The sequence below is a fragment of the Pongo abelii genome, chromosome 19 (assembly GCF_028885655.2).
Source record: "Pongo abelii isolate AG06213 chromosome 19, NHGRI_mPonAbe1-v2.0_pri, whole genome shotgun sequence".
NCBI classification, from domain to species: domain Eukaryota; kingdom Metazoa; phylum Chordata; class Mammalia; order Primates; family Hominidae; genus Pongo; species Pongo abelii.
This window is the reverse complement of record NC_072004.2, coordinates 18,933,966-18,961,204: the sequence shown is the minus strand read 5'-3', so window position 1 is coordinate 18,961,204 and position 27,239 is coordinate 18,933,966. Positions and strand designations below refer to the sequence as shown.

General features: G+C 50.5%; 1 protein-coding gene across 4 annotated transcripts in view; it reads left to right on the top strand.

Moving 5' to 3' along the window:
• Positions 1 to 3,596: 3,596 nt before the first annotated feature.
• The window catches only part of NT5M (5',3'-nucleotidase, mitochondrial), a 33,720-nt gene continuing 10,077 nt past the window's right edge, over positions 3,597 to 27,239 (top strand). For 3 of the 4 annotated variants that reach the window (XM_054535492.2, XM_002827095.5, XM_054535493.2), the window contains exons 1-3: positions 3,597 to 3,954; positions 6,678 to 6,778; positions 23,079 to 23,139. In XM_054535492.2, coding sequence (XP_054391467.2) covers positions 3,688 to 3,954; positions 6,678 to 6,778; positions 23,079 to 23,139 — 429 coding nt within the window. In that variant the 5' untranslated portion in view covers positions 3,597 to 3,687. The remainder of the gene's footprint in view (positions 3,955 to 6,677; positions 6,779 to 23,078; positions 23,140 to 27,239) is intronic. The other variant, XM_024234327.3, reaches the window with a different exon arrangement.

Sequence of the window (27,239 nt, the reverse complement as noted above, 5' to 3'; positions counted from 1 at the left end):
GAAGCCAAAGAAAACTTAAGAGGGATATAGTGTGTTCATGGATTGGAATAGTCAACATAATTAAGAAGTCAATCACTCCGAATTGATCTACAGATTTAGTGCACTTCCAACCAAACCAAGGAAGTTGTGTGTGTGTGTGTGTGTGTGTGTGTAGATATAGACAAGCTCATTCTAAAATTTATATGGACGGTCAATGAAACTAGAATAGTTAAAACAATTTTGAAAAAGAAGTTGTGGGACTCACAATACCTAATATTAAGACTTACTATGAAGCTAAAGTAATCAAGACAGTTTGCTAACAGCAAAGGGAGAAACATACAGATCAATGGAACAGAATAGGAGAGTCTAGAAATAGATCCACAGAAATATGATGAATGGAGTTTGTTTTTGAGACGGAGTTTCACTCTTGTTGCCCAGGCTGGAGTGCAATGGCGCGATCTATGCTCACTGCAACCTCCGTCTCCCGGGTTCAAGCGATTCTCCTGCGTCAGCCTCCCGAGTAGCTGGGATTACACGCATGCGCCACCATGCCCGGCTAATTTTGTATTTTTAGTAGAGACAGGGTTTCTCCATGTTGGTCAGGCTGGTCTCGAACTCCCGACCTTAGGTGATCCGCCCACCTCGGCCTCCCAAATCCTGGGATTACAGGCTTGAGCCACCGTGCGCGGCCTGATGGATGGGGTTTTTAAAAAACTGCAAAGGCAACTCAATATAGAAGGCACAGCGGGAGCCCCGCCCCTTCTGAGTTGGCGGGGCGGGAGTTCCCCAGGTGCTGCTGCAGTTGCCCTGCTGCGGCTCTGGCCCAGCATCTCTGTGCTCTTGGGAACCTGGGAAGGCTCCACTACCCCTCGCAGGCTCGGAAGTGCCTGCTCCTGCTGCCTGGCTTCTCCCTGCTGTTGGTGCCTGCTTCAATCTCGGAGCAAAGTCGGGCCGAGGCAGGGCGCTGTCACAGCCCGGCCGGGAGTGCACACGCTCGGGGCAGCATTGACACGCCAGCCCCCTGCCTCCTTGGCCCCCTCCGGACTTGGGCGCCAACAAGCACCGGAGAGCGGCCGAGGGGGCATGAGGACAGCCTGGTGTTGGCCTGCAGGTAACCCTTGGCATGAACAGCCTGGGCGCCATGAACAGCAGCAGCAGGATGCAGACAGCTCCTCGGTGGAAGGGGGCGGGTCCCTGGTGAAGCCCCACCTTCAATCCTAGAAGGGCCTGAAGCCTGGGGGCCAGGTCACCAGTCCCAGTACCAGACCGGGGAACTTGGGGTGCTTTTCCCCAGGCCTGCTCATGGCCACCTATGGCCGCCCATGGACCAATCAGCACTCACTTCTTCCCCTCTGAGGTCCATAAAAAACCCTGGACTCAGCCAGACTCACAGAGAGGACGGGTAGATGGGGAGAAAACCAGCTGCAGAGAGGAACTACCCTTTCTGCTGACAGCTGGACACTTGTTGGGATGAGCTGCCTACCAGAGAAGAGCTACCCTCTCTGCTGAAAGCTGAACACTTGTGGGGAAACCCTGGCTATGGAGAGGAGCTGCCCACTGCAGGTCTCTTCTGAACTATTCTGTTGCTCAATAAAGCTCCTCTTCATCTTGCTCACTCTCCACTTGTCTGCCTACCTCATTCTTCCTGGATGCAGGACAAGAACTCGGGACCTGCCAAATGGTGGGGCTAAAAGAGCTGTAACACAGGCTGCGTGCAGTGGCTCACGCCTTTAATCCCAGCACTTTGGGAGGCCGAGGCAGGGGGCGGATCACCTGAGTTCAGGACTTTGAGGCCAGCCTGGCCAACATGGTGAAACCCTGTCTCTACTAAAAATACAAAAATCAGCCGGGTGCGGTGGCTCACACCTGTAACCCCGGCACTTTGGGAGGCCGAGGCAGGCAGATCACAAGGTCAGGAGTTGGAGATCAGCCTGGCCAACACAGTGAAACCCTGTCTCTACTAAAAATGCAAAAAAGCTGGGTGTGGTGGTGGGCGCCTGTAATGCCAGCCACTTGGGAGGCTGAGGCAGGGGAATCGCTTGAACCTGGGAGGTGGAGGTTGCAGTGAGCTGAGATCCTGCCACTGCACTCCAGCCTGGGCAACAAGAGCAAGACTCCATATCAAGAAAAAAAAAAAAAAGAGAGAATGTGGTACATATATACCATAGGATACTACACAGTCATAAAAAAAGAATAAGATCATGTCTTTTGCAGCCACATGGATGGAGCTGGAGACGATTATCCTAAGCAAACACAGGAACAGAAAATTACCTCATGCTCTCACTTAAAAGTGGGAACTAAACATTGAGTAAACATGGACGTAATGATGGGTACAACAGACACGGTGACCTACTTGAGGGTGGAGAGTGGGAGGAGGGTGAGGATGGAAAAACTACCTATCAGGAACTATGCTTATTACCTGGGTAGTAATAATCTGTACACTAAACCCCCAAGAGTCAATTTATATAACAAATCTGCACATGTATCCCTGTACTTAAAACCTGAAAAGAAAATTGTGCTTTTTTTGGCTTCTCTCCTTCCTGAGCCCTCAGGCCTTTGAGCTTGCTGCCCTTGTGGATGGGGTCTCTTGTCTCTTTGGTTCTTGCCTGCTCTTTCTCCTCATGATGTCTCTGTTCCAGCATCACTTCCTAGGAGAGGCCCTCCCTGCCCATCCCTGCTAATCCCTCCACCTCTCTCCACCATCCCATCGCCGTGTGATTTTTGTTTTGTTTTTTTCTTGAAAAGAAAAAAAGTGGGCTGGGCATGGTAGCTCACTCCTGTTATTCCAGCACTTTGGGAGGCTGAGGTGGGAGGATCGTTTGAGCCCAACATAGGAAGACTTCTGTCTCAAAAAAAAAAAAAAAAATTACCAGGATGTGGTGGCAGGCCCCTGTGGTCCCAGCTACTCAGGAGGCAGAAGCAGGAGGATCCCTTGGGCCCAGAAACTCAAGGCTGCAGGGAACTGAGATCACGCCACTGCCTCCACCCTGGGTAACAGAGCAAGACCCTGTCTCAAAAAAAAAAAAAAAAAAAAAAGCAGACTATACAGGGGTACATAATATTTATTCATATATTTACCTGAGAATCATCAGTTTTACTAAGGCTGTATGATGTTAGCACGATATTGGTTCTATCAGTCTCTCCGCAGACACTTGCTGTAAATAAAGCAGAGAGGCTTTCAGAGTGCACCCTGTTTTGGTTCCTCCATCCTGTTGTCTGGATCCCCTTCTAAAACGTAAGTTCCAGGATGGCAGGAACTTTGTCTATTTGGTTCACACTCGACACAGTTAGTGCTCAAAAATGTCTAACGACACAGGCCTGCTTCTCGGTTTGCACTGCTCCTCCATGGTAGTCTGTGCAGTGGGAGGAGGCAGTCCGGGCCCAGGGTCCACGGAGAAGACACAAATCGAGAGCTCGGGAGCGCGGACCTTCTAGAGGCGCACGGCGTTTAACGCTGTCCGTCCTCGAAGCCCCGCCCCGGGGCTCCGCCTCCGCCGGCGCGTGTTCCTTTAAGGACCGCGCGCGCCGCGGCCTCGCTCTGGGGTCGGTACCTGCGCGCCCGCGCCCCGCGCTCCCCGCCCCGCGCCCCGCGCCCCACGCGCGCCCCAGCATTGGGGGCTTCTCCTCCGCGGCGGGCATGTCTGGCCGGCCCCGGCAGCACGGCGCGGCCCAGGTCCCCGCGCCCACGACGGGCCAGCGTGCTGGGCCATGATCCGGCTGGGCGGCTGGTGTGCGTGGCGGCTCTGCAGCGCGGCGGTTCCCGTGGGGCGGCGCGGGGCGGCGGGCGGGCCGGGCCTGGCGGGAGGCCGCGCCCTGCGGGTGCTGGTGGACATGGACGGCGTGCTGGCCGACTTCGAGGGCGGATTCCTCAGGAAGTTCCGCGCGCGCTTTCCCGACCAGCCCTTCATCGCGCTGGAGGACCGGCGCGGCTTCTGGGTGTCGGAGCAGTACGGCAGCTTGCGGCCAGGGCTGAGCGTGAGCGTCCCCGCCCCGCCCCGCGCCGGGCCTCCTTCTCGCCCCGAGCCCCAGACCCCGCCCCTGCGCGGGTGACCTTGGACGGTCAGCGCCCCATCCTCGGGGTGGCCCTCTGGTAGAATAGGGTCTGGGGGGGACTAGGGGCCACAGCGCACCGGGAAGATGCGGCCCCGCGCTCAGGATCTGTTGGCTGCCATCCAAGGCTTCTGAAAATGCGGGAGAGTACAAAGTGTTAATATACCTAACTCTGCATCTAAAGCTGACTTCAAAATTTGTGGCATATTTGGCCTCAAGTCGTTTGTTAAATTTTTAGAAAAATAAACGTTATAAGTTGTCCTCTTTCACCCCGACCGCAGTCATATTCCCACTTCTTTGTTCGCAGGACTTTGATGGGTGTCTTTAGCCATCTTTTTTGCTGTTGTCCAAGAAAGCATAGCTTCCAGGGGTATTTGAGGCCCAGAGAGGTTGTGTGACTTTCTGGGGGTCACACAGTGAGTCAATGGTCCAGGTGAGGTGGGATCCACCTCATTTCTTATCCCCTTGCAGAGCTGGCCTTGCTGAACACCTGAGCTCAACCCCTACCATCCGACTCCCGAGGTGTTCTGTCCAGGATGGATAGAGGGGAAAGATCCAAGGAGGGACGTTTACACACAGATCTTGGTTGGTAAATTTGAAGTATTTTGCAAAAGGAACAGGGGATTTTGGTATGCACAAAATTAAAGAGGCTGAGTGTTTTCTCTCATCCCTTGATTGGCCACCTAGGGTTGCTGCTGGAGGGTTTGATAAAGAGGAGAAGGAAGTTATAAGAGCCCGTTTTTTAGCCACAAGTTCACTGCATCCTCTCTTATGTTGGGTAGATATTATTATCTCTGTTTTCCAGATGAGGAAACTTGCCCCAAGTCACATGCTGCTCAGAGGCTCAGTCAGGACTCAAACCCAAGTCTGTCTGCCTCCCAAGCACAGTTAGTGCTCCCCACTCCGCAGTCCTGTTCTCTGTACTACTGTCTCTAACAAGTGACATTTCTTCTGACTTCAGAAAGATGCCTCATCAGTAATGTGGTTTGTTGAGGGACAGGTGTTAAAAAAGGAAACCAAGTACCATTTGTCTCCATCAACACCAGGCACTTCAGAAGGTGACTTTAACAGAGCCCAGTGTGCTGAGCTCTTCCAGGGCGGATGCCTAATAATAAACTTTAAACGGGAGAAAATGCCCTGGTACTTTCTGCAGCCTCAGGAATAGGCTCCAGTGTGCGGCGAGTGTTCATTTATAGGCAGTGCTCGGCATGGGGAGTCTGGACACCGTATATCTGCCCAGGAGTGTATTAACATGGAAACCAAGCCCACCACCAACTCTGAAAAGTGCAGCGGCTTTTCCAGTTCTTTGTGCAAATATGTAGGCTCTGTATGTGCGGGGTTACTGGTTTCCAAGCACAAGGCAAAGGCACGGGGCAGTAAGCAGGGTGCCCTGGGAGTAATCTGCTGGCTTCCCCTACTTCCCTTCCTGAGGCACGGCTTGCTGCTGTGGGCATCCCTGGGCCTCCCCTTGGGCAAGCTGGCCCAGTATCTGTGGTTAAAACAACTCCCCCCACACACACGTGGCTCCTTTTGTGTATGTAGGCATTTCTACTTTTCAAAATTCTGCTCTGTCTGTATTCCCTTTGGTCTTCACAGTACCCCATGTGGGATGTGAGGATCAAATGTGTTTCAGTAATAAGCATGCATTTGCCTAGTCCCTGTGGTTCCTGAGAGTGTTGCTGGTGTGCTGTCAGGGCATCCTCCGGCTGTCCATGTGACAGGGTGGCTGTCTTTCTGTAGTGTGCAGAATAGCTGGCAGAGGCACTTCCTGCACTGCACACGTGGGATTTAGGCTCCTGCTTCTAATAGGCCCAGATGTGTCTCCCCTCTGGTTGTCACTTTCCCCTTGCCTGACCCCAGAAAAGGTGCTGCGTTCTGGCCCTGCAGCAGAACAGGGGAAGGAGAAAGGCAGCGGGGGTTGGAGAGTGGGGAGGAGAGGGTTGGTGTTGGGGGTTCTCCTCCCAGCTCAGCTGCTGTTTTGCTGTGTGACATCAGGTGGATCTCTTCCCCGTTCTGAGCCTCAGTTTTCTGACATGTAAAATGAGGGTCTGCATTTTTGCTTTGCAACTCTAAAAGCAGCAGAATCCTTTTTTTTTTTTAATGTACTTATTGGCACCTCAACATATAAAACCGATAAAAGCAGAGCTTTTCTGCTTAATGTGAGGAGGATCCTCGAGCTCCCTGAATTGTCCTTTTACCCTGTCTCCCGCTCCCCCTTATCCCTCATGGCACCTTAAAGATCTCTGAGTCCCTCCAGTTCTCAAGTTTAAGGACTCTACTACCATGGTAAGAGCTGGTCCAGCCTCAGTTTCCACAATGCTTTTGGCCACTCGAATCCAGCCTAGCAAGCACGCAGTTCCTGATGATTGGCCTCAGGTCCCAGAGATCTCCGGCAGGTGTAGGAGTCCATGGGCCTGACACCTTAGCTGGTCTCTGCTGGATCCCGACGAAGTCAGGTCCTTTCTGGAAAGGGGTTCGAAGTCCACATACTCTCTGCGCTTCCCCCAGGAAATACGTCCTTGGGTGTGTGTTTGGGGGAGTGAGAGGAATGCAGAACCACTCCCCCTATAGCTTGGATGTACTTCCCAAGATGAGGGCAGTAAGGTGCTGAGGACCCCAGAAGTAACTTGCTTTTCTCAACTTCTCAGGAGAAGGCCATCAGCATTTGGGAGTCAAAGAATTTCTTTTTTGAACTTGAGCCTCTGCCAGGGGCTGTGGAAGCTGTGAAAGAGATGGCCAGCCTACAAAAGTAAGTTTGTCCTCCCGGTCCTGCCCGGCCGGGCCACTCAGCCCTGTACCTCCTTCCTGCTTCTTCCCTCCTCTGCCTTCTCCTTTCTCTCTCCTTGGCCCTGCGCAAGGCTGAACTTGCCTCGTCATTGCTGAGCCTGGGGAAAACCACCAAATATAATGATCTCGGTTTGTAGGCTGTGATGTTTTGATCCAGGAACTTGAGGAAATACCCAGTTTAATTTGATCTGGTTCCCTGGGTGTTCAAAGCTCATTTATTCAATGGCTAGACATGGTGGCTCATGCCTGTAATCCTAGCACTTTGCTGAGGCGGGCGGATCACCTGAGGTCGGGAGTTTGAGACCAGCCTGACCAACATGGAGAAACCCCATCTCAACTAAAAATACAAAAATTAGCTGGGCATGGTGGCGCATGCCTGTAATCCCAGCTACTCAGGAGGCTGAGGCAGGAGAAACACTTGAACCCGGGAGGCAGAGGTTGTGGTGAGCCGAGATCGCGCATTGTACTCCAGCCTGGGCAAGAAGAGCGAAACTCCATCTCAAAGCTCATTTATTCAGCAAATATCTCAGAACTGACTGTGCTAGATACTGCAGGCCCCAGTGTTTCAGCAGTGAGCAAAGTATAGTCCTTGCCCTCATGGAGCTTCCAGTCCAGACAGAGCAGACATTAAAGAATCACAAAATGGCCGGGCACGGTGGCTCATGCCTGTAATCCCAGCACTTTGAGAGGCCAAGGCGGGTGGATTACCTGAGATCAGGAGTTCGAGACCAGCCTGGCCAAGATGATGAAACCTTATCTCAGCCGGGTACAGTGGCTCACACCTGTAATCCTAGCACTTTGGGAGGCCGAGGCGGGTGGATCACCTGAGGTCAGGAGTTCGAGACCAGCCTGGCCAACATGATGAAACCCTACCTCAGCCAGGTACGGTGGTTCACGCCTGTAATCCTAGCACTTTGGGAGGCTGAGGCAGGTGGATTGCCTGAACTCAGGAGTTTGAGACCAGCCTGGGCAGCATGGTGAAACCCCATCTGTACTAAAATACAAAAACTTTGCTGGGCGTGGCGGCATGCACATGTAGTCCCAGTTACTTGGGAGGCTGAGGCAGGATAATTGTTTGAACCTGGGAGGCGGAGGTTGTACAGTGAGCCAAGATCGCGCCACTACACTCTAGCGTAGGTGACAGAGCGAGATTCCGCCTCCAAAAAAAAAAGAAACCCTGTCTCTACTAAAAATACAAACAATTAGCTGGGCGTGGTGGTGGGCGCCTGTAATCCCAGCTACTTAGGAGGCTGAAGCAGGAGAATCGCTTGAGCCCAGGAAGTGGAGGTTGCAGTGAGCTGAGATTGCTCCATTGCACTCTAGCCTGGGCAACAAGAGTGAAACTCTGTCTCAAAAAAAGAATCACAAACTGAAGACAATTGCGGATTGTCCAAAGAGCTGAAGGAAAAGAGGTTCAGTGGGAAACCTCATTTAGAAAAAGTGTTTAAGGAAAGAGAAGTAGTATTGCTTGAGATATTTCTGTTTTGTTCTGGTGAAATGAGTAGTTCTATGGACTGAAGCACCCACTCAGTGACCTGTTGACAATTACAGAGGATGTGCTTCCCTGAGAGCTTTTTAAAAACAGCCTTATTGACATATAATAATGACATACCAGCTGGGCGCCGTGGCTTATGCCTATAATCCCAGCACTTTGGGAGGTCGAGGCGGGCAGATCAAGAGGTCAGGAGTTCGAGACCAGCCTGGCCAACATGGTGAAACCCCATCTCTACTAAAAATAGAAAAATTAGCTGGGCATGGGGGCGGGTGCCTGTAATCCCATCTACTTGGGAGGCTGAGGCAGGAGAATCTCTTGAACCTGGGAGGCAGAGGTTGCAGTGAGCCGAGATTGCACCATTGCACTCCAGCCTGGGCAACAGAGTGAAACTCTGTCTCAAAAAGAAAAAAAAAAAAAAAAAAAAGAAGACATACCATACAGTCCACCCATTTGAAGCATATAATCCAGTGGTTTCACAAAACCATCCACAAAGTTGTGCAACCATGCAACCATCATCATATCTGCTTCAGAGCTTTTTCATCATCCCCAAAAGAAACCCTGTACCCATCAGCAGTCACTCCCATTCCTGTGCTCCCTGCCAGCCCCTGGCAACTGCTAATCTACTTTCTGTCTTTAGGAATTTGCCTATTCTGGGGATTTCGTATAAATGGCATCATATAATATGTGGTCTTTTGGGTCTGGCTTCTTTCATTTAGCACATGTTTTCAAGGTTCATTCATGTTGTAGCATCTATCAGTACTTACTATTTTTATGGCTGAATGATATTCCAGCCACTGGAAAAGGCTGGAGTGCAGTGGCATGATGACGGTTCACTGCAGCCTTTACCGCCTGGACTCAAATGATCCTCCTGCCTCAGCCTCTAGAGTAGCTGTGACCACAGATGCACACTACTACACCCAGCTAATTTTTCATTTTTTGTAGAGGTAGGATCTACCTATGTTGCCTAGGCTGGTCTCAAACTCCTAGGCTCAAGCAGTCCTCGTGCCTCAGCCTCCAAAAGTGCTGGGATTACAGATGTTTTCAATTCTTTTGAGAATAAACCTAGGAATGGAATTGCTAGGCCATAGGATAATTCTATGTTTGACATTTTGAGGAACTGTCAATTTTCCAAAGCAATTGTACCATTGCACATTTCCCACTAGCATCATATGAAGGTTCCACTTTCTCCACATCTTTGTCAACACTTGTTAATTTCTGTTTTACTTTAGCCATCCTTGTGGGTGTGAAGTGATTTTGTGAATTTTGGTTTGCATTTCTCTGATGGCTAATGATGCTCAAGCATCTTTTTTTTTTTTTTTTTTTTTTTTGAGACAGAGTTTTTGAGACAGAGTTGCTGACCTTGGGTCAGCAATGGCTTCTTCATATAACACAAAAATGCAAGTGACAAAAGAAAAATACAGAAAAATTGGACTACACCAAAAATAAAAATTTCTGTGGCTTTTTTTTTTTTTTTTGAGACGGAGTCTCACTCTTTCGCCCAGGCTGGAGTGCAGTGGCACGATCTTGGCTCACTGCAACCTCTGCCTCCTGGGTTCATGCCATTCTCCTGCCTCAGCCTCCCAAGTAGCTGGGACTACAGGCACCCACCACCATACCTGGCTAATTTTTTGTATTTTTAGTAGAGATGGGGTTTCACCGTGTTAGCCAGGATGGTCTTGATCTCCTGACCTTCTGATCCACCCTCCTCAGCCTCCCAAAGTGCTGGGATTACAGGTGTGAGCTACCTCTCCCGGCTTAACTTTCGTGTTTCTAAGGACAAAATTAAGAAAGTGAAACGAAAATCTACAGAATGAGGGAATATATTTGTAAATCATGTATCTGATAAGAGACTTGTATCTAGAATATATAAGGAACTCTTACAAGTTTACAATGAAAAAAAGCCAGGCACAGTGGCTTATGCCTGTAATCTCAGCAGAAAGCCAAGGCAGGAGGATCACTTGAGGCCAGCAGTTCGAGACCAGCTGGGGCAACATAGTGAGACCCTGTCTCTACAAAAAATACAAAAAGGTAGTGGTATACCCAAAAGTAAGTTATCCTGTGCCTGACCTTGTCCAAAAGCTAACAATAAAAATAGAGAAACCAATTGAAAACCTCAACAAAGGATTGAATGAACATTTCTTTAAAGAAAATTTAAAATGTCCAGTGAGCACATAAAAAGATGCTTGAGGCCAGGTGTGCTGGCTTACGCTTGTAATCTCAGCACTTGGCAGGCCGAGGCAGGCAGATCACTTGAGCTCAGGAATTTGAGCCCAGCCTGGCCAACATGGGGAGACCCTGCCTCCACTAAAAAATACAACAAAAATAGCCAGGCATAGTGGTGCGTGCCTGTGATCCCAGCTACTTGGGAGGCTGAAGTGGGAGGATCACTTGAGCCTTAGGGGGCTGGAGGGAGTGGGGGAAGGGGCAGGGTTTGCAGTGAGCCAAGTTCACACCACTGCACTCCAGCCTAGGTGACAGAGTGAGACCCTGTCTAAAAATAAAAGATTCGGCTGAGCACAGTGGCTCACGCCTCTAATCCCAGCACTTTGGGAGGCCAAGGCAGGCAGATCACCTGAGGTCAGGAGTTCGAGATCAGCCTGGCCAACATGGTGAAACCCCATCTCTACTAAAAATACAAAAAATACAAAGATTTGCCCCTGTGTTTTCTTTAAGAGTTTTAGTTTTGTGCTGGGCGTGGTGGCTCACGCTTGTAATCCCAGCACTTTGGGAGGCCGAGGCGGGTGGATCATGAGGTCAGGAGATCAAGACCATCCTGGCTAACACGGTGAAACCCCGTCTGTACTAAAAATACAAAAAAAATTAGCTGGGTGTGGTGGCGGGCGCCTGTAGTCCCAGCTACTCAGGGGGCTGAGGCAGGAGAATGGTGTGAACCTGGGAGGCAGAGCTTGCAGTGAGCCAAGATTGCGCCACTGGACTCCAGCCTGGGCCGACAGAGTGAGACTCTGTCTTAAAAAAAAAAAAAAAAAAGAGTTTTAGTTTTAGCTCTTCCATTTAGGCCTATGATCCATTTTGAGTTAATTTTTGTATATGGTGTGAGGCAGGGGGTCAAACTTAATTCTTTTGCATGTAGATATCTTGTTGTCCCAGTTCCATTTATTGAAGAGACTACTTTTTTCCCACTGTATTGTATTCACACTCTTGCTGAGAATTAATTGAGCATCAATATAAGGATTTATTTCTAGACTTGGATAACTTTATTGGCCACATTTTTGCTTGAATTTAGCAACCTGAATGACAAATCAAATGTAAGGTATGATTTGGCCTTCATTGTGTCATATAAATGCCTCTAAAAATTGTCAACTTTTAAAGTTCTAATATGATAAATAGGTGTCAGAGAAACACAAAATACAGAGTTTGAGTTGAATCGTAGACCTTATTTGGTAGTAATTTATCTTTGGACGTGAGTCTGAGTCCTGCAGAGTAGTGAATTTTATTCTGGTTTATGGTATGAACTTGATGTATCATGTTCCTGTAGCAAGAGTCTGAGAGGCAAAGAATATGTGTACAGCATTCACGCTTAAGCTTTCAAAACCCTGCTCGTGGCCTGGATCAGCATGCGCTGACCTGCAGCCACATGACTGTGGCCTGGGGAGCTGCAGGGCACGGTGGTTTGGAGTGGGGTTCTGGACATTGGCTGCCCAGGCTTACATCCTCACTTCCCCAGAATCTCATTCCCAGATGTCAGGCAAGTTATTAAACTTTCTGGGTTTCAGTAAAATGGAGATAAGGAGAAAGTCCTCAGTATATGTGCCTGGCACATAGCAGATGCTCAGCAAATGCTAGCTGCTGCTGTTGCCGTTCTGTAAGATTTAATAGGCGTATCGCAAGAAAAGCATCGTTAAGCCACCACAGTATGGGAAACAATGGATTAGATTGGCTTCTTCACCATAGAACTTTTCAGAGCTTTTAACTGCTTGTGTGCTTTGTGACACTTCATTGGGGTAGTAAGGGATGCAGCTTTCTTCAAAAGTATTCTAGAGGCCAGGTGCGGTGGCTCACACCTGTAATCCCAGCACTTTGGGAGGCCAAGGTGGGCAGATCACCTGAGGTCAGGAGTTCGAGGCCAGCCTGAACAACATGGAGAAACCCCATCTCTACTAAAAATACAAACAAATTAGCCAGGCATGGTGGCGCATGCCTGTAATCCCAGCTACTTGGGAGGCTGAGGCAGGAGAATTGCTTGAACCTGGGAGGCGGAGGCTGCGGTGAGCCGAGATCGCGCCATTGCACTCCAGCCTGGGCGACAAGAGTGAAACTCCATCTCAAAAAAAAAAAAAAAAGGATTCTGGCCTGGGTGGCGTTTGGTAGCTCATGCCTGTAATCCCATCACTTTGGGAGACTGAGGCAGGAGAATCATCTGAGCCCAGGAGGTTGAGACCAGCCTGGGCAACACAGCAAGCTCCTGTCTCTACTAAAAAAAAATAATAATAATAAAAAGAAGCCAGGCATGCTGACCTGTCCCTATAGTCCTAGCTACTTGGGAAGCTGAGGCAGGAGGATCACTTGAGCCCAGGAGTTCAAGGCTGCAGTGAGCTATGATCACGCCATGTACTCCTGCCTGAGCAACAGAGCAAGACCCTGTCTCTTAAAAAAAGATATTCTAGGCCAGGCGCTGGCTCACGCCTGTAATCCCAGCACTTTGGGAGGCTGAGGTGGGCGGATCACCTGAGGTCGGGAGTTCAAGACCAGCCTGACCAACATGGAGAAACCCTGTCTCTACTAAAAATAAAAAATTAGCTGGGCGTGGTGGATGTGGTGGCGCATGCCTGTAATCCCAGCTACTCAGGAGGCTGAGGCAGGAGAATTGCTTGAACCCCTGGAGGCGGAGGTTGTGGTGAGCTGAGATTGCGCCAGTGCACTCCAACCTGGGCAAAAAGAGTGAAAATCTGTCTCAAAAAAAAAAAAAAAAAAAAAAGGTATTTTAGCCTGGAACATTTTTTCATAGCTTCTCGATTAATACCTTTGCAGAAATTCCCGTTTGGGAATGCAAATCTAGACCATACCCAGTGGTCCTTTATCTCCATTTGGCTCTTAACTTGGTAGAAGATTCCTATGGTCAGTTTGTGCCCAGTATCTAGACAAAGCGAAGGGACTCGTCAGTAACTGAGTGGATAACTGTATCTGGTGCTGAAGTGGGCACTCTGAGTACAAGAGATGTGGGTCCAGCAGCAGAGACCAAGGCTGATCAGTCACCCTCATGACTATTTATCCAGCATCTGCTGCATGCTCGGCCTCATCCCAGGGGCTGCGGGCACACAAATAGGTAAGAGAGTTCTTACCTTCAAAGAGTTCCCTGGTAAACAGGCATTGGAACATAGATCTCAAAGTAATTGTGGCATTGGGGCTCAAGCAGGCAGGCAAGAACTGCTTCTCCCCGGGAGGCCGCACCATTGTGCTGCCATCTTGAGGAATGAAAAGGAACCTGCCAGGTAGTGAAGGGCAAGCCGACTCCAGGTAGGAGGGGAACAGTTGAGCAGACGCCCAGGGGACTCTCCTGAGATGGCCTCTGTGGCACGTCCTGCCCTGTTCCAGCAGCTCTGTGCGTGAGATAGGGCTTCCCTGGGCAGAGCCTCAGGTTCTGAGGAGCTTGGTTTGGAATATCTTCAGGGGTGACCATTCTTTTTATTGTTCGGGAATATATGAATATATTCCTTTTTTTTTTTTTTTTGAGATGGAGTCTCACTCTGTCGTCCAGGCTGGAGTGTAGTGGTGCGATCTCGGCTCACTACAACCTCCGCCTCCTGGGTTCAAGTGATTCTCCTGCCTCAGCCTCTGGAGTAGCTGGGATTACAGGCGCCCGCCACCACGCCCGGCTAATTTTTTGTATTTTTAGTAAAGACGGGGTTTCACCACGTTGGTCAGGCTGGTCTTGAACTCCTGACCTCAGGTGGTCCACCCTCCTCAGCCTCCCAAAGTGCTAGGATTACAGGCGTGAGTCACCGCGCCCAGCCAAATATATTCTTATAAAAGACTCCAATAGCATGAGCGTGTGTGAAAATGTGTCAGTTGACCTCTCTCCCTGCATATACCCACCTTGGCCCACTCTTCTTGCTCTAGTTAAGAATTTGGTGTGTATGCTTCCAGACCTTTTGAAGTGCACCCCCCTACATATTTAAATATAGATTTACAAATTTATATGCTCCACCCAGCAGTCAGAGTGATATTTTTTAAACCAAATTCAGATGATGTTAGCCCCACTGAAAGCCCTCTGCTGGCTTCATCTTGTAAAATCCCGCTGTCCCTTGGCCAGGCTGGGAAGGCTGTCTGCCATCTGACCCTGCCTTCCTTTCCAACCTCTGTCTTCCTCTGCTCCTGTCACGCTGGCTTCTTTTCTGCCCCTTGGATGTGCCACACGTGTTTCTGGTCTTAGGACCTCTGTTCTTGTTACATCTTCCCGGAATGTTTCTGCCCTAGTTCTTTACACAGCCAGATTGTTTTTCTCTTTCAGACTGAGAACCTCGCACATTGCCTCCTCACAGAGGCCTTCCCTGACCACTGCAGCTGAGGTCTCTGCCCTCCCCTCCTGGTCGTTCTGTCCCATGACCCTGAGTGTGTGCTCTAAGCTGAAATTGCACGTCTGTGTCTGTCCCTTCCTCTTTCGAGTGTCAGCCCCCTGAGGTCAGGGGTTGTCTTGGTTCTGGCTGTGTTCTCAGTTCCCAGAATGATGCCTGGCACATCACACACTCAAACTATTTGCCAAGTGAATAACTTCATGTGCATAATCCCATAGTAATTGTTGATTTAAAAAAAAAATTTTTTTTAACAATTTTGGAGGAAACCACTCATTTAGAAGGATAAGAACTTAAACCTGATTTTAACATGGTGCTCACTGTTGTGAATTCTAGAGTAAGAGGCAGTTTATTCATGGGTTCATTAAACAGATATATTTTACAACTTAATATGCAACCAGTACTATGCTAGCACTGGGGATATATATGTAAATAACACACCTAAGGTCTCAAGTTTCAGGGCAGGTCTCACAGCAGGGAAGATGACAACATGTAAACTAAAATAATTTCCAATTGTGATCAGCTTAGTGAAGGAACTAAACAAGGGGCTGTGCTGCAGAGGAAACAGGGAAGGGGCTGCTTTGGGTAGGGTGGGAAGCTGGCTGTAGAGAGCTGAGAATTGACATCAGACCTGAAGAGTAAGAATGAACAGGCCAGTGAAGAGTTGGGACAGGCCTTGCAGGCCAGGAGAGGAGTAGGTGCCAATGCCTGAGCCGGGCCAGGCCTTTGTTTGTCTGAGTAACATAAAGGAACTGGACAGCTGGCACTGGAACTTAGGAAGCATGTGGGGGGCGGCGGTGGTGGGCGGAGGGTGAGGTTGAAGAGAGATTGATGTGATCTAACTTAGGTTTTTTTTTTTTTTTTTTTTTTTTTTTTTGAGACAGAGTCTCGCTCCATCACCCAGGCTGGAGTGCAGTGGCACGATCCCAGCTCACTGCAAGCTCCACCTCCTGGGTTCACACCATTCTCCTGCCTCAGCCTCCCAAGTAGCTGGGACTACAGGCACCTGCCACCACGCCCGGCTAATTTTTTTTTGTATTTTTTAGTAGAGATGGGGTTTCACCATGTTAGCCAGAATGGTCTCGATCTCCTGACCTCATGATCCGCCTGCCTCGGCCTCCCAAAGTGCTGGGATTACAGGCATGAGCCACCATGCCTGGCCTTTTTTTTTTTTTTTTTTTTAAATGAGACAGAATCTCACTCTGTCCCCCAGGCTGTAGTGTAGTGGTGCCATCTTGGCTCACTACTACAACCTCTATCTCCTGGGTAAAAGCAATTATCCTGTTTCAGCCTCCCAAGTAGCTGGAACTACAGGTGTTCGCCACCACGCCTGGCTAATTTCTGTGTTTTTAGTGAAGACAGGTTTTCATCATGTTGGCCAGGCTGGTCTTGACCTCTTAACCTCTTGACTTCCTGACACCTTGGCCTCCCAAGGTGCTGGAATTACATGCGTGAGCCACCGTGCCCAGCTGTAACTTAGGTTTTTATTTATTTATTTATTTATTTGAGACAGAGTTTCACTCTTGTCATCCAGGCTGGAGTGCAATGGCATGATCTTGGCTCACTGCAACCTCCGTCTCCCGGGTTCAAGTGATTCTCCTGCCTCAGCCTCCTGAGTAGCTGGGATTACAGGCACCCGCCACCACACCTGGCTAATTTTCGTATTTTTATTAGAGATGGGGTTTCACCATGTTGGCCAGGCTGGTCTCGAACCCCTGACCTCGTGTGATCAGCCCTCTTCGGCCTCCCAAAGTGCTGGGATTACAGAAGTGAGCCACCATGCCTGGCCATAACTTAGGGTTTCTTTTTTTTTGTTTTGTTCGTTTTGTTTTGAGACGGAGTCTCACTCTGTCACCCAGGCTGGAATGCAGTGGCGCGATCTCAGCTCACTGCAACCTCTGCCTCCCGGGTTCAAGCGATTCTCCTGCCTCAGCCTCTGGAGTAGCTGGGACTACAGGCGCATGCTACCACGCCTGGCTAATTTTTTGTATTTTTAGTAGAGACAGCATTTCACCCTGTTAGCCTGGATGGTCTCTATCTCCTGACCTCATGATCCACCCGCCTCAGCCTCCCAAAGTGCTGGGATTACAAGTGTGAGCCACCGTTCCTGGCCATAGCTTAGGTTTTTGTTTTTTGTTTTTTGTTTTTTTGTTTTTTTGTTTTTTTTTTTGAGACAGAGTCTCGCTCTGTCACCCAGGCTGGAGTGCTGTGGCATGATCTCGGCTCACTGCAAGCTCCGCCTCCCGGGTTCACGCCATTCTCCTGCCTCAGCCTCCCAAGTAGCTGAGACTACAGGTGCCTGCCACCATGCCTGGCTAATTTTTTGTATTTTTAGTAGAGACAGGGTTTCACCATGTTAGCCAGGTTGGTCTTGATCTCCTGACCTCGTGATCTGCCCACCTAGGCCTCCCAAAGTGCTGGGATTATAGGCGTGAGCCACCGCTTCCGGCCAATTTAGGTTTTTAAAATTGGATTTGGGGCAATGAATTTGGATAGACATTTTTCCAATGAAGATATACAGATGGCCAGTAAGTACATGAAAACATAATCAGTCATTAGGGAAATGCAAGTCAAAACCACAAGGAGGAGCTGAGCGAGTGGCACTTACCTGTGCCCCCAGCTACTCAGAAGGCTGAGAAGGGCAACAGAAGGCTGGAAGGCCAGCCTGGGCAACATAGTGAGACTGTCTCTAAAAAAACCACAATTCACATTGTGGATGTGAATATAAAATAGTGCAGCCAGTGTGGAAAAACACCTTGAAAAACATTTCATTGAAATGTTAGGCCGGGCATGGTGGCTCACGCCTGTAATCCCAGCACTTTGGGAGGCCAAGGAGGGCGAATCACCTGAGGTCAGGAGTTTGAGACCAGCCTGGCCAACATGATGAAACCCTGTCTACCAAAAATACAAAAATTAGCTAAGCATGGTGGTAGACACCTGTCATCCCAGCTCTTGGGAGACTGAGGCAGGAGAATCGCTTGAACCCAGGAGGCGGAGGTTGCAGTGAGCTGAGATCATGCCACTGCACTCCAGCCTAGGTGACAGAGTAAGTCTCCATGATCAAAAAAAAAAAAAAAAAAAAAAAAGTTAGACATAGACTCACTGTATGAGCCAGCAATTCAACTCACAGGTATATACCCAACGGAATTGAAAACAGGTATTCAAACAAATACTAGTACCCGAATGTCCCAGCAACACTATTCACAGCAACCAAAAGGTAGAAACAACCCAAAGTATCCACTAAGTGATGGATGGATCGTCCATCACATTTAAAATGTGACATAGCCACACAATGGAATATGTTTCAGCTATAAAAAGGAATGACTGCCGGGCATGGTGGCTCACGTCTGTAATCCCAGCACTTTGGGAGGCTGAGGCGGACGGATTGCCTGAGCTCAGGAGTTTGAAACCAGCCAGGGCAACATGGCGAAACCCCGTCTCTACTAAAAATACAAAAAAAATTAGCCAGGCTTGGTGGCAGGCACCTGTAATCCCAGCTACTTGGGAGGCTGAGGCAGGAGAATCACTTGAACTGGGGAAACAGGAGGTTGCAGTGAGTCTAGATCGTGCCACTGAACTCCAGCCTGGGTGACAAAGCGAGACTGTCTCAAAAAAAAAAAAAAAGTCTGGGCGCGGTGGCTCAAGTGTGTAATCCCAGCACTTTGGGAGGCTGAGGCGGGCGGATCATCTGAGGTCCGGAGTTTGAGACCAGCCTTACCAACATGGAGAAACTCTGTCTCTACTAAAAATACAAAATTAGCCGGACGTGGTGGCACATGCCTGTAATCCCAGCTACTCGGAAGGCTGAGGCAGGAGAATCCCTTGAACCTGGGAAGCGGAGGTTGCAGTGAGCCGAGATCACGCCACTGCACTCCAGTCTGGGCAACAAGAGCAGAACTCCGTCTCAAAAAAAAAAAAAAAAAAAAAAAAAGGAATGACCTACCCATTCATGTGGCAACATGAATGAACCTTGAAAACGTGATACTGAGTGAAAGAAGCCAGACACAGAAGGCCACGTATTGTAGGATTCTATTTATATGAAATATTGTGGGGCGGGCGCTGTGGCTCACACCTGTAATCCCAGCGCTTTGGGAGGCCAAGGCACGTGGATCACCAGAGGTCAGGAGTTTGAGACCAGCCTGGGCAACATGGTGAAACCCCACCTCTACTAAAAATACAAAAATTAGCTGAGCATGGTGGTGGGTGCCTGTAATCCCAACTGCTTAGGGGGAGGCTGAGGTGGGAGAATCGCTTGAACCCGTGAGGCAGAGGTTGCAGTGAACTGAGATCGAGCTACTGCACTCCAGCCTGGGCAAGAGTGAGACCTTGTCTTAGAAAATAAAAAAATTCTGAACAAGAGGCAAATCCTTAGAGCTAGGCAGCCCCTGGTTCCCCAGGCTGTGGGGAGGGGCCGTGGGAGTGACTGCTTAATGGGAATGGGGCTTCTTTTTGGGGTGATGGAAGTGTCCTTAAATTCGATTGTGGTGATGGCTGTAAAACCCTGTAAATATACTAACATTTATTTAATTATACACTTAAAATAGGTGAATATTAGGATATATGAATTCTATCTCAATAAACTTTTAAGACATGTTTACTCAAACATTTAAAAATTTAGGACAAACTATTGATACATTTAACAATTAGGACACACTGTTGATACATTTATTTAACAATATGGGCGAATATCAGAATAGTTTTGCTGGATGAAAGAAGCCAGGCAAAACAGAGTATAGACTGTACTTTCTTTTATGTAATATTCTAGAGAATACTGTCCAATCTGTACTGATGGAAAGTAGATGGGTGGTTGCCTGGGGCCCCAGGGGCAGGGAGGGACGGGAGGGGCAGCTGGGAGAGATAACAAAGGAGAACCTTTACGGGTGGCGGGTGTGTTTATTTCTTGATTGTGGTGATCTGGGTTTCCCATGTGTGTCTTTTACTTTTTTTATATATTTCTTTCTTTCTTTCTTTTGAGACGGAGTCTCGCTCTGTTGCCAGGCTGGAGTAGTAGTAGTGTGATCTCGACTTACTGCAACCTCCGCCTTCCGGGTTCAAGTGATTCTCCTGCCTCAGCCTCCCGAGTAGCTGGGACTACAGGTGCTCATCACCACGTCCGGCTATTTTTCTATTTTTGGTAGAGACAGGGTTTCACCGTGTTGGCCAGGCTGGTCTTGAACTCCTGACCTCAGGTGATCTGCTCGCCTTGGCCGCCGAAAGTGCTGGGATTACAGGCGTGAGCCACCACGCCCAGCCTCCCATGTGTGTCTTTATGTTCAAATTTATTGAATTGTACCCTTTTAATATGTGCAGTTTATTGCATGTTGATTATTATATTATTTATACCTCTGTAAAGCTGTTTAAAAAGAGTCAGTCTGGATGCTGGGTGGAAATGGCTTGGAGGGGTGAGAACTGGAAGTTGGGGAGTCAGTGGAGGTGGTTGCAGCCGCTCAGTGGGAGATGACTCAGTTTGACTGGGGTGAGGTTTGTGGAGAGAGGCGGGTAGATGACGTGTGCTTTGGTGGGACCCATAAGACCTGGGGATGGATCTGATATTGGGGGTGGAATAAAGGTAGGAAAAATAGGTGATTTTTAGGTGTTTTGCTTGAGCAGAGCTCCGTCTTTATCATCTCTGTTTATCTAAAATAGTTTAGGAACTGAGGGAAGACTCAGGGAGGGAAATGCTTTAGGAGTAGGGGATCATGTGTCCCACGTTGGAAATCCTGTGTGAGGTGTGTGAGGCGTCCAGGTGGGTGGAAACTTGGTGCTGAGAGAGGTTGGGATGCATCAGCACGCACATGGTGTTTAAAGCAGGAGTGCAGGCTGAGAGCCCCCGAGGGCCTAGACCCAACCTGGGGCGGTCAAGAGAGGAATAGACGGGGAGTCTGGGCCAGGTGGCTGTCGAGGATCAGGAGGCCAGGAGTGCAGGCTAGGACCCAGGATAGGGGAGCCCAGGAGAGCTAGCGTGGCCAGCTGGGCTGAGTACCTGTGGGTGAGGATGGTGAGATGGGCATTGGACAGAGGGACACGAGGGTCTTTGGTGACAAGGAGCAATTTCTGTGGAGTGAAGGGGCAGGCCCAGTCTAAAGTGGATTGAAGCAGGAGCAGGAGGTGAGCGAGTGGGGTCGGCAGGTGGAGGCAGCTTGTCGGGGACACTCTGCTTCGAAGGGAGCACCTGGAGTGTGGGGGTCAAGGCTGTGTGTGTATATATCTAAGGTGGGAGGTGCCAGCACATGTTTGAATGAGGATCATGGAGGAGGATAGCAAGCAGGCATTCAGGAGGTGCCAGCACGCGTTTGAATGAGGATCGTGGAGGAGGATAGCAAGCGGGCATTCAGGAGGTGCCAGCACGCGTTTGAATGAGGATCGTGGAGGAGGATAGCAAGCGGGTATTGCAGGGCATAGTGTCTGTGAAGGGCAGAGGGGGAGGGTCCAGGGCACAGGTGGCGCCCAGGAGAGGGGAGTGGCGTGGCTGCCTCCTGTGCAGCAGGAAGGGAGGAAGAAGTGAGCCCAGCAGCAGGCGAGTCTCCAGATCCATGATGAGGTGGGCTTGGAGTCTCACCCACAAGAAGGTTGAGGAAATGGGGCGGGTGTGTCCTGGCTGTGCCCAGAGCACCAGAGAGGGCATTGGAGAGAGCTGCCAGGCAGCTGCAGGCCCTGGCTTGGTGTCAGGAATTGAAGGTGAAACAAGTCCAACTGATGATGTGAATTTTCTTCTCCAGCAACATTCAGTTGCTTGGGTGCAGGTGGGAGCAGTGGGATAGCTGGGCTCCTTCAGGGCCTGGCGAGACAGGCCTGGGTGGAGGATGAGAAGCACAAGCAGAGGATGGCAGCGAAGGCTGGGCCCCAGCTGGATGAAGGCAGGCCGCCAAGCTGGGACAAGGAGGGTGTCTCCACGAGGTTGAAGAGTTGAGTGCAGGATGAGAGAACGCATTTACTGAAGCGTCGTGGGTGGTGGCCAGGGAGGCAAAGCCTGAGACGAGGATTTGGGAGGAAGTGATTCCAAGCTCCGGGGGGTGACAGTAGGAGAGGTATTGGAGGTTGGGTGTTTGGAGGTGGAGAGGAAGGTGTTTGGAGGTGGGGAGGGTTAGGAACTGCGCGACAAGGTGTTGGATCTGTACCTATGCACACACATATACGTGGACATGTGTGTGTCAAGTCACTGAGGATGGTGATAGAGCAGGAGTGGAGAGGATGGCGAGCCAGTGAGCGAGGTGCATAAGGGACAGTAACTGGCAATGGTAGGTGACAGTGGCTAGGAAGGGCTGTAGGGGTGTGCTGTTGGGTGTGGGCATTGGCATCAGGGATCTGGAAGGAGCAGTGGAGAAGGCAGACGCCGCCCTCACCTGCCATCTCTGAAGTCTGTGGGGGGTGAGAAAGAGGCAGCTCTCACTCAGGTGAGTTGGGGAGGTGCTCCCTTCGTGTGAGGCCAGTTTTGGTTGGGGCAGGAGTGAGGATGCTGGGGAGAGGCTGAGTCTTTAGGAAAGGGGATGGCGTGGTTGGTGGAGGTAGTGCCAAGTATCAGGTAATGAGAGGGCACACCCTGTGCCAGGGACCCAGGAGTCTCACCTCTGCCTGTCGAGGGACGCATTTGCCAGAGAGAAAGCGTCAGCAAAGTGCCATCTTTCAGAGGCTCAGCAAGACGCGCAGGAGGCACAGGCTCCAGTGGCGAACGCCAGCCTCATGAGGGTGTTTGGGACCAGGTGGCTCCATTAGTGAGGGCTGGGGCCCTGTGGGCATGAGGGCGCAGGCACCTGGGAGGCCATTTGGGTCAGCTCCCCCGTGGAGCTACGACCTTGGGGATGTGGCGCTCCTCATGCAGAGCCAAGCCAAGCCTGTGTTTCAGGGACTCGATCACTGCAGGGCTCAGCCTGGCATGTAGTAGGCTCCTTCTCTGTGTTCTCCAGGCCAGGGGACTTGCATGCCAGAATCCTTCTTCCTCATAGATTTCTCGACTTACCACTCTGCATTGCAGGAGGCCCTCCAGTCAGATGTCCAGCCCAGAGCTGGCTGCCCATGGCCAGGGTAGGGTCATGTGGCTGCCCAGGGCCATGGGATAGGACAGACACGTGAGGCCGACACCTCTGGTGTGGATATAGTACAGGGGAGTGGGTCTCCCACAGCAGGGGAAGGGTTCAGACTCAGAGGGTCCAGCCCTGTGAAGGCAGGGCAGGTGCTGAAGGCCTCGGGGTAGTGAAGTCGTGGGGCTGCAGGCTCAACCTCCTTTCTCTTGTTGACAGCACTGACGTCTTCATCTGCACAAGCCCCATCAAGATGTTCAAGTACTGTCCCTATGAGAAGGTAAGGCGTGCGTCTGCTCAGCTGAGCCCTTACCCCATGCATCATCGGTGAGGGGTACGGGGCTCAGCCTGCGTGTGGAAAGGGGATGGACCCTCACAGCACTCCCCAACCTTTGTGACAGCGGCTTCTGCTCCCCAAGGCCCTCTCCAGCCTGAGGCTCTAGATGGGGCCTGTTATGACGCAGGTTCTCCAGGAAGGGTGCCTGTCACTGTGTCAGGTTAGCCTGGCCCAGAGCAGGCCTTTGAAGGGTGAGAACCATGCCTGGGGAGGGCCTAGAGGCACGTGGATGCATTAACATGAAAAGTCTTAAAAAGGTGAGGTGGGTAAAGTTCATTTTGCTATACACTCACTTTATTTATCTTTATTGAAAAGAATTAGAGTTGCATGAAATTGAGACCTTTCTGGAAATTGGGAACTTGCAGTTGCCAAACCCAGAGGAAAGGTCTGTGGCCCTGGAGGAGGGCACTCGTGCCAGAGGGGTCAGGGCCGGCCCTCCTTGGGGACGTCGGAGCAGCTCTTCCTGAGCTGAGGAAGGCAAGATCTTCAGTCCAGAGCCCCTCCTGCTCTGGGGGCGTCAAACCTTCAGACATGAGTTCTTTCATGTTCTTCACATGACCTTTCCGCTCTGGATTCCCGTTTTTTTTGAGACAGAGTTTCACTCTTGTCGTCGCACAGGCTGGAGTGCAATGGCACGATCCTGGCTCACTGCCAAGATCACTGGGTTCAAGTGATTCTCCTGTCTCAGCCTCCTGAGTAGCTGGGATTACAAGTGCCTACCATCACATCCGGGTAATTTTTTTTGTATTTTTAGTAGAGACGGGGTTTTGCCATGTTGGCCAGGCTGGTCTCGAACTCCTGAGCTCGGGTGATCTGCCTGCCTCAGCCTCCCAAAGTGATGGGATTATAGGCGTGAGCCACCGTGCCTGGCCTGGATTCCATATTTAAATGAAATTCATGGTCAGGCGCAGTGGCTCACGCCTATAATCCCAGCACTCTGGGAGGCCGATGCAGGTGGGTCACCTGAGGCTGGGAGTTCAAGACCAGCCTGGCCATCATGGTGAAACCCCATCTCTACTAAAAATACGAAAATCAGCTGGGTGTAGTGGTTCATGCCTGTAGTCCCAGCTACTCGGGAGGCTGAGGCATCAGAATTGCTTGAACCTGGGAGGTGGAGGTTGCAGTGAGCTGAGATTGCGCCACTGCACTCCAGCCTGGGTGACAGAGCGAGACTGTCCCCCCACAAAAAAACGTAAAAAAAAAAAAAAAAGAAATTCACACATTCAGCCAACATAGTGTGCTCTCTGTGTGCTCAGTGGGAATCATACTTGCTGAACAGTTGCTCTGGCATTATGTGGGTGCTTGGTGCCCACTGTTTCATCATGTCCTCATGACACCTTGTTCCCTAGTTACCCTGACATCCCTCGTGTTTTTAGAGAGTGGATCTTGTTCTGTCACCCAGGCTGGAGTGCAGTGGCCACTCACAGCCATCCCAGCTCACTGCAGCCTCGAACTCCTGGGCTCAAGTGATCCCCCCACCTCAGCCTCCTGAGTAGCTGGGAACACAGGTGCGCACCACACACCACCATGGCCAGCTTTCGCTGACCCCCTTTTAACACGCTAGGAGCACGAGTTCAGTTATACTCAGGAGAGAGGAGTATCTTACCTGCAGCCAGTCAATGTGGATTCAGAGTGAGGGCCAGGCCCACTGTTTCTGGTCGAGCAGTGATCCCAAAGTGAGTCCTCAAACTAGAGTCAGCATCCCTTGGAGACTCCTTAGGAGTGGATGTTTTTCAGCCCCACACTGCACTTTCCGAATCAGACACTCTGGGAGCAGCAATGTGGGCCTGACGAGCCCGCCAGGTGATTCTCATACACCCTCAAGTTTAAGGATTGCGGGACTAGAGTCACTGTTTCAGCTGGAGTTTCACTGGGTGGTCACGGTGGTTGACCAGCAGTTGTGGGAGTGAGATGAACAACATGGCCTCATTCATCCGTTCCTGGGGATTTAGATACTGTCTTTGTGCAGGCTGTCCCACCTGTGTTGCCCCGGCCCGGGACTGCGCTCTGAGCTCCAGACACTCAGACCCAATGTATCTGTCCCTGGGGTGCTGGTTTCCTTGTGCACGTCCTTCCTTCCCTCCCAGTGGATGGCAGTGCTGTCTGGTGGCCTCAGGTCGGAAATCAGGGGCCGTCCTGATGACGTCTTCCTCTAAGCCCTCACTTCCAACCTGTTGGTGAGTCCCATGTCCTGTGGGACCGATTTCAAAAACGTGCCTGGCACCTGTCTGCTTCTCTGTCTTCTCATTGCCAGCACCTTGGCATTTACTCCCAGTACAGCTGATGGGGCCTCCTAAACTGCCTGCTCCTTTCAGTTCCATGCAGGCTGACAAGGTCTCTCACGGAGCAGATCATGGCAGCTCCTGACTTGAAACCTCTGAATGGTTTTCCTTTAAAAACCACATACACCCTCCTGAGCATGACCTGCAGGGCCTGCCTGCCTCTCCACCCAGTGTGCCCCCCTCTCTGTGTGCTTCTCCAGCAGCTTTTGGCTAGGAATGTTCTCCTCCCACCCCCAGGCCTGGTGCCTTCTTGTCCGTGAGGCCTTGGCCCAGAAGTCTCCCCACATTTCGTGACCGTCATATTAAAGTGTATTCTTTCTCCATCTTGTTTTTTGGATAACGCTTCCCACCACTTGAAATGGGTTTGTGTTTTCGTCTGTGGCTTGTTCTTGGTCCATCTCCCGACTGGGCTGGGACGTGTGCAGGCTGGGCTCTCACCCTCCTGCCGACTGTCAAGCCCAGCACCCAGCGCAGGGTGTCACGCTGGGAGGACTCAGGGTTTGTTGTTAAATGAGTAGATTCATTTGTCCAACAGAGAGTTAATAAACCTGCGAGTAACAGTGTTTGCCATTCATTTGACACCTTTGATACGCCAGGCACTGTCCTTTTATTCTCGCTTTTGAGGTTTACAACAGCTGCCTGTGAAACAAGAAAACTCTTCTGGTTTGACAGATGAAGAAACTGAGGCTCAGAGGGATGAGGCAGCTCATTTACCAGGTCTGACGCTTGGCCAGCCAGTGAGGCCTGCTCTGGGTCTGCCTGTCAAGAGCCTGTGCCCACCGCCAGTGTGTTCCCCTGGAGGTAGCCTGCATTCACTGGAGAGGATTTGGAAACAGCGCATATTTAAGAGGAAAGGGGTGTCAGGACCCCAGTCACAGCAACATCAACAGGCTCTGGCTCACTTGAACAAAGGCAGGACTGATTAGAAGGTTATTGCTTTGCTCAGGGAATCAAAGGGAAGCCCGAGGAAGCAGGCCTGAGGCCGCAGGGGCAGAGCCCGCAGACCATCTCTCCAGCTAACAGCTCAAGACGCTGGAGCGCCCTTTCTCCATCCTTGGGTTTCATTGCCCAAGATTCCTAGTCCCCAGGAGAGGGAGGCCCATCAGCTGAGCTCGGCTCCCGCACCCAGCCCTGGGTGCCCTAATGGACTGTCCTAAAAGGCTGCAGCTGGTGGCAGAGGCGTGGCTTCCCAGAGGAGTTGAGATGCTGTTTCCAGAAGAAGGGGCACACTGATGGTGGATTGTCCTCCTGATCAAACTAAACAAAAGAGCAAAGGCAACAAGAGTCCACATCCAAGCCATTTTGACTGGGGTGAGATGATATTTCCTTGTAGTTTGATTTGTATTTTTCTGATGATCAGCGATATTGAGCACCTTTTTATATACCTGTTTGTCATTTGTATGTCTTTTGTTTTGTGTTGTTGAGACAGGATCTCGCTCTGTAGCTCAGGCTGGAGTGCAGTTGTGTGAACATAGCTCACTGTAGCCTCAACCTCCTGGACTGAAGCTATCTTTCCACTTCAGCCTCCTGAGTAGCTGGGACTATGGGTGTGTGCCACCAAGCCTGACTAATTTTTTTTTTTTTTTTTCTTGAGACTGGGTTTTGCCCTGTTTCCCAGACTGATGTACAAGTGGTATAATCATGGCTCACTGCAGCCTTGACTTCCCAGGCTCAATAAATCCTGCCACCTTAGCCTCCCAAGTGGCTGAGACTACAAGCGTGTGCCACTATGCCTGGCTAATTTTTGTATTTCTTGTAGAG